The sequence below is a fragment of the Octopus bimaculoides genome, chromosome 1, assembly GCF_001194135.2.
Source record: "Octopus bimaculoides isolate UCB-OBI-ISO-001 chromosome 1, ASM119413v2, whole genome shotgun sequence".
NCBI classification, from domain to species: domain Eukaryota; kingdom Metazoa; phylum Mollusca; class Cephalopoda; order Octopoda; family Octopodidae; genus Octopus; species Octopus bimaculoides.
Genome location: NC_068981.1, coordinates 86161548 through 86169220, shown reverse-complemented (window position 1 = coordinate 86169220; position 7673 = coordinate 86161548). Strand labels below are relative to the sequence as shown.

The window sequence follows — 7673 nt, the reverse complement described above, 5'->3', positions numbered from 1 at the left end:
GACACGTAAAAGCACCCACTACACTCTCTGAGCAGTTGGCGTTAGGAAGGGCATCCAGCTGTAGAAACTCTGCCAAATTAGACTGGAGCCTGGTGTTGCCATCCTGTTTCACCAGTTCTCAGTCAAATCGTCCAACCCATGCTAGCATGGAAAGCGGACGTTAAACGATGATGATGATGATGATGATGTATCGTGCAACTGGGCTAGATTTTATTTTTGTTTTCTGTTATATGGTGGATGTGTCTTACATCTCAAAGATTTGAGTTATATTGTTATCGTTGGACATACATCTTAGACTCATATTCTAGAACTTGTATTTTTATATTGTCTAATAGATCTACTGTTATTCAATTTTTCTATTTTAATTGTATTTCTTAAGTATGTATTTACTCCTCTATACACAAACACACACACACACACACACACACACACACACACACTTACATATACACATACATACACACAAAAGCATATACACACACACAAATCTTTATGACATATATGTCTCAACATCACTATCATCAAGAGTAGCATATTTATTTCCTTCTCTTGTAGCACAGGCCACTTACTGATTTAACATTAAGCAACAAAATTTCTGACTTACCAGCAGTTGTCTACTTTTAAGATTTCTTATACATATATATACAAGTTAGTATACTCATATTCATACACACACGTATGTATGCACATAACTATATTATATATTAATAGGCGATACTTGATGTTAGCTGATATAGAAATGTAAACAAATACTGGTTACAAAAAATGCACCACTTCAAATGTCTACTTCAAGAATTAAAGTATGGAACTGAAATAAGCATAGAATTAATTCTTTCTCTAACCTTCAACCTAGCCCAAACCTTAACCCTCATCTCAACCTTAGCCCTCAAAATTGCCATTAATAGATAGCAAATTAACAGGATTATATATATATATATACCCCTATATATATATATATATAGGGGTATTTCAACATTTTTTATCTTCAAATTTGACCTGAAATGTCAACTCTCTACGACAAATTTTGAAAAAAATAAAACTGTCGTACAATGCCTCCATTCAGCTGCTGCAAATGCCATCAACAGTTTAAATCCACTAAATTTATCAAAAACAGAGTGGATTCTAAACCAATTGCATTTCACACATGCACATGTTTACACTGCATTTCTCACATACAAATTCTCAATAAAAGTATGTTCCTATGCACATTACCACCTTGAATCTTAGGATTCTTAGGCCTGGTTATCCAGTTTCCATGGTGTATAAGTGACCAAAATCACATTTCCCCTAAATGGTACACCAGGTTATTGCTGGATTACTCATTTACAGCTAAGTGAACTGGAACAATGTGAAATGAAGTGTACAATGCATCACCCAATCCTGGAATTGAAACCATGATCTTGCAATCATGAGTGCAACATCTTAATCACTAAACCACATGCCTTCACCCTGGATGACAAGTAAATAGAAATATTGGTTTCAAATTTTGACACAAGGCCAGCAATTTTGGGGAAGGGCGTAAATGAAATTACATCAACTCCAGTGCTCAACTGATACTTATTTAATCGACCCTGAAAGTATGACAGGCAAAGTTGACCATGGCAGAAGTTGAACTCAGAATGTAAAGATGGATGAAAAACCACTAAGCGTTTTGCTTGGTGTGATTATGATTGTGCCAGCTCACTACCTTAGGTGAAACGAAACATTGGTTTCAAATTTTGGCACGAGGCCAGCAAGTTCAGGGGAATATGTAAGTCAATTAGATCAACCCCAGTGCTCAACTGGTACTTACAATATTGATCCCCAAAAGAATGAAAGGCAAAGTCGACCTCAGCAGCATTCGAACTCAGAACATAAAGAAAGATGAAATACTGCTAAGCATTTTGCCTGGCGTGCTAATGATTCTACCAGTTCACTGCCTCATAGACAAATAGAAATATTTTTTTCTACTCTAGGCACAAAACCCAACATTTTTTGGGGAGGGGACCAGTTGATTAGATCGACACTAGTATGCAACTGGTACTTAATTTATCGATCCCGAAAGGATGAAAGGCAAAGTCAACCTTAGCGGAATTTGAACTCAGAACATAAAACCAGATGAAATACTGCTAAGCATTTTGCCTGGCATGTTAACGTTTCTGCCTGCTTGCTGCTTTTCAGGCAAATAAAAATATTGAAACAATGTTGCATGGCCAAAAGTACTGGCTGGTTCCGAGCTAGGCTGAATCATAGTATAGGAGTTCTTTTTGTTTAACCCTGGGTCAACCCTGATTGAGCGGATCAATGTTCAATGGCATTCTAACCAAGACTATTCTGTCTTACTAGGAATATCTAAGACTATATTAATTAATGCATCTTTTGCTCTTGTCAGATGATAGGGTGTGATTTGAAGGAGACTCAGTTGTTGTTTCTTGCAAACTAAGTTGAATGATGGCATAGAAGCTCTCTGGCTGGCTCAGGCATATAAGTGTATTAGTCATGTGACAACTCCTGAATGATTCAATGGCTACATCGATGATGTTCTCTCATCAAACAGAATTGACAAAATGTATTCAGCACAAAATGCAACATTGAAAAATAAAATGGCAACTGAGTTAGCAAGAGACATATTAACATAATCAGTATGGAGATCATTTCAGTAACAACTGGAGAGGGTTTAATTCCTTGAGAACAAAGATAGATGTGGTTGGTAATCCTTTGATTAAAGGTCTCTGGACCAAGGTTAATCTAGTATTAACCAAAACAACAACACTGCTTGCACCATCACCGTCACCATTACCATTACCACCACCACTGCCGTCCCAACACCTACCACCATAATAGCATTGAAAATTTCAGACATGAAAACAATGTAAAATGATAAATAAAAAAATATGAAACAATCCTTATACAGCTTTATACAGCCAAGAGTCAAGTGCTACAAAATATTGGAGACCTTGAAGGCAGTGAGCAGACAGAATTGTTAGCACAACAGGCAAAATGCTTAGTGGCATTTTGTCCATCTTATTGTTCTGAGTTCAAAATACCACTGAAGTCGACTGTTACTTTCATCCTTTCAAGGTCAATAAAATAAGTACCAATTGAGCACTCAGTCGATTTAATCAGCTTTCCCCCTCCCCTGAACTTGCAGACCTCATGCCATAATTTGAAACCAGTATTGGAGATTTGTGTAGCAGGCAAGGTAAATATTAACTATATTTCAGTAAGAGACGGTGGAGTGTATAGATCAGTTAACCCTTTGTCTGTCCTGTGTATCATATGTAATACACAGGACATATTTTCCTGGTATCCATGCATCATATATGATATACATTCCAAATTTTTTCAATCACTAGGGTAACTTGGCATTTATGAAAGGAAAGCTTTATATTACTCAAAACATATGAAACAAGGGCTTACTAAAAATTTGAAAACAAGAATGGCTGTTTAAGACAAACTTATGAAAATGTTTTGGATAGGAAAAGGGTTAATGCAGTAAATTATGTGTTTTACTGTGTAAAATTACTCTGTGAAATATACTGTATAATGATAGGGATTTCATTAGAATGGTATAACCACAAAGTGAGACTGCATTTTATATGGTAGATATTTAGTAAAATATTATTTCCAATTTCCTTTATCTCAAGAAAATTATGGCTTAAAAAAGAAAATGTAGTTGACTTTGGTTTTGTCTGAAAGATGGAAAAATGGTATGCTCATGTGTCAAAACTTCCAGCATGCACCAGCTTTCATTGTTGACTTAGCAATAAAGGTAAGTGTGACATAAAGTAGAGAAAAATAAGCAAAATAAGATCTAAAAATGAAAGAGAAAAGAGTTTTTTAATGCTTTTACTTTCTGATTTGTGTTTTATTTTTCTTGTTCTGTCCCGAAGCTTACATGTTAAGAAAGAAGAAAAAAGAAAAGAAATAACTCAAAATTAATTCACTCTACAGTTAAAGTTTAAATTAGTTCCGATGAAAGGAAAATGTGATTGTCGTTAACAGATAAATTAAAAAAATTAAAGAGAAAGAAAAACTGAGAAAGAAAAGAGTAAGCACAGCTAAATACAACATAGAAGAAAAGAGTATCACATGAAAGGAGAAGTGTTTAAAGAAAGAAGCAATTATATTTTAGGACATGATCTCCGAGTAAATTTGTCTTTTCCCTTATGTTCAACACTTTCTGTAGTTGACACAAACAAAAGTATGAACCTGTTGACCACTATCTAACAAAACATATCCTTCTGTGTCCTGTCATTAACAATTAGATCCCCTCAAAACATTTCAGTGCTTTATCATACTTCTCAGTGAAATTAGCTGAAATTGGTTCTGTGTTTAAGGGATTTGTTATTTTGGCATTTTTTTTCTTTTAGTTTTATGAAAAATTCAGGCATCTGTTCAAGTGCTTTGCAAATGTGTGCTATGGTGTCTGATATTTCTGTTTAACCCTATTGATACTAACTCTCCTGTTCTTATTTCAAAGTGATCTAAATTAAAAAGCTTTCATCAAAATTTCGGGTTTATTTTTGATTTTTGTTCTAAATACCAGTTTAATGACAGCTGATTTACTAACTTCTTTTTCCAAAATTAATTAAAACAAATGCAGTGTTTTCCGACAAACATATGGTAGCAAAAGTGTTAAGGGGCTTTTCAATGTAAAAAAAATATTAGTTTTTATTTGCAGACTTTAATGAAATTAAGGATATCTCTGAAGAGAAAGATCTTACTGTGATCATTGATAGAGACTTGCAAATTAATAATTATACTGTTGCTGCCTAACAAAATTACATAATTTTGGAAGCAATAAAAAACGTTTTCAGTAATTAATAAAAATATGTTTGTAATACTTTTGAAGACTATTGTAGGATCACTCCTCAAAATTAGCAACATTATAACTATACTTCAAAGAGTTATTTCTTATAGAAAATATACAATGGAATACAACTAAATTGATTATAATTTTCAAAGGTTTGCCGTATAAGACTAAAATTATAGTACTTCAATTACCCTAAGTTGATGGAAAAGAAAAATGTGATATATTCCTACAGAAAGATAAGGAGAAAATTTAGCCTCAACAATGCGATATATTGGATTACATCAATCAACTATAAGCCATTGAAATAGAGTGAGAAAACTAACAAGACACCTCCATTAAAATCTATAGAAACTTGAATCAATTACCAAAGGAAGTAAGATTGAAAGGCAAACAATCAAGTCAAAAATAAATTTAATAAATATTGGAACATTATGAAATATTTTTCCAATATATAGAAAAAAGATATTATGAACAAACTAGCATTTTCAAGTTTGGCTTAAAAGCTGTTAATAGCTAACATTTAACTATTGCCTTGATTTACATTGTACCTAAATGAAATGTTTCAACAAGAAATTGATAATGCTTTAGTTTCAGTATCTTCAGTAAGATGTTCTTTTATAAATTCTATTTAATGAAGGCTAGGAATTTACTCCTTAGAACTAACTATCTAGAGACACAAGAAAATAACATGATCAAGCCAATGAAGAAGATTATATGTGGTTTAACGACTTGCTAGAAAAAGCAGTCACATCTTACTCAATGAAATGCAAGTAATTCTTATGTTAGCTAGTAGAATACCACTTGATCCTCTTTTCTATTCTTCTGTAAAAAGAGTCTCATAATTTTTAAATTATGATTTCAAACTTTTCTTTCACTTTGTAACATTATCAGTCACTTCAGGTAAGTAAGTGACAGCCTCTAATAACCATGTCTGTGTGTCAGTTTCAGTTTACAGCTGGAACTATTTTGTTTCATCTATTTCCATTAATATGTTTAGAAAATGCATGATCATTGGCTCCTCTGAGACAAATTTAGCAAAGGAGAAACTGTGAGTTTGAGTCTTTTTTTTAAGGAAGGGAGCCCAGCAAATAGTCAAGTGTCTTTCATTGGATCTCCAGGACCTGGACCAATGTACTGGCTGAATGCTCCTCTTGTAGGCAATGCACATCACAACTTCATATTTTCCTTTGTCTGAAAATATGCCAATGAGGGCACCTTTTTGTGGTCACTTTCTCTACTAGGAGTAATAATCAAATCTCCTTCAAACCACCTTAAAAATAAAAGGAAGTATGCACAGGACATATAGTCATGAATGTAAAAAAGAAAATAGAATTGTCATGGCTAGAATGTGATCAGTGTTGACCTGAAGTTACATAACAACAGCAATAACTTTAATAATGTGCATCTTATTAGATGGCTTGAAAAAAGGAATATAAAAATGTGGAGTCCCTTGTGGACAGTTAGTTTAAAAAAATAATCGTTTCATCATAATATTTGGCAAGATCAGAAATTTGAATTTTAAATTAAGAAATAAAAAAGGTGCATAGAATGTACATATTTAACTTTGACTGTTTACTTATTACAAAAATTTTAAAATTTCTAGTCTTAGGTAGCCATATACAGTATGGCTTCATTCTTTTTAGAAATCATCAGTATGACATAACTTGAGGTGTATAATTCAAACATATCATGAAGTTGTACAAAGAATTTAAAGTAGATAATCATTTTTCTATATAATTTGGTATATCTAAAACATATAACAGATATCAAACTAATTTATAAAAAATTCCAAAGAAATATAACCTTCCATAAATGTATTTTTCCATATTTTATTGAGATGAAGCATAGCAGGTTGGATGTAAATAAGTTGAAATCATTTTCCTTTTTTGTAGTTTTTAGTAATAGTTATGCAAAATCTTAGTAAAAAATCCACTTACCTCTGATTTTTGTAAGTTATCTTTCTTGCTGAATTCAACAATAAGTTTGTGAATTATGTAAAGAGAAATTATGAAGATGGGCAGTGAAGTAAGTATCCAACCAATAGTCTGTCTGATATCCCATTTCTTTTTAAGTGAAGAACAGGCAAGTGCAATTCCTAAAATACTGAGCACCTGAAGAAAGATTTGTAAAAGAAAGTTTCAGTTATCAATATTCATATGTGCATGTACATGTATCAGGTACATATGTGTGTGTGTGTGTATATATATAAAATAAGTTGAAATGCATATTGTGTATATATATATATATATATATATATATATATATATATATATATAAAATAGTGTACATTTAAACACAAGAGAAACTACCTTCAACAGGTAGTTTTATACACATTTATTTATTTATCAAAGCTAGTAACACCAACACCAAATTCAGTCACAGTTTGACCCATGCTGAGTGACCAAATGATTTATCTACAAACATCCTTTTGTGAACCCTAAAATACCAAAAAACTAAACTTATATATAAAAAATATCATGAAGTAAATATGACTCTTCATCACTTTACACTTTATTTCCATGTCTATCTAAATCCTAAACAATAACAAAATTCCCACATGAAAGCAAAATAAATCATTTTATCATACTTTCTGTCAACCCACAACCTACAGACACATACTTTCTTCCCAACCTTCTTACATAACTGCTCCTTCTATTTACATACACCACACTTAATTACCATAATCAAACTCTCACCCTCTAAATAAAACCAATTGGTCCGAGATTATATAACCAGAAAGACCCAAAATTAATCACAATCTGATGATGGGAAGCAAGCTAAAATTTTGAAGTCATTTGACATAAAAAGAAACATTAATGTGTGTGTGTGTGTGTATATATATATATATGTGTGTATATATATATATATATATATATAT

At 32.3% G+C, this 7673-nt stretch overlaps 1 protein-coding gene across 2 annotated transcripts in view; it reads right to left on the bottom strand.

Annotated features, from left to right (window-relative positions):
- The window catches only part of LOC106884368 (sodium-dependent dopamine transporter), a 242943-nt gene that overhangs the window by 56390 nt on the left and 178880 nt on the right, over positions 1-7673 (bottom strand). For both annotated transcript variants that reach the window (XM_014935726.2, XM_052967984.1), the window contains exon 12: positions 6733-6906. In XM_014935726.2, the coding sequence (XP_014791212.2) occupies positions 6733-6906 (174 nt within the window). The remainder of the gene's footprint in view (positions 1-6732; positions 6907-7673) is intronic.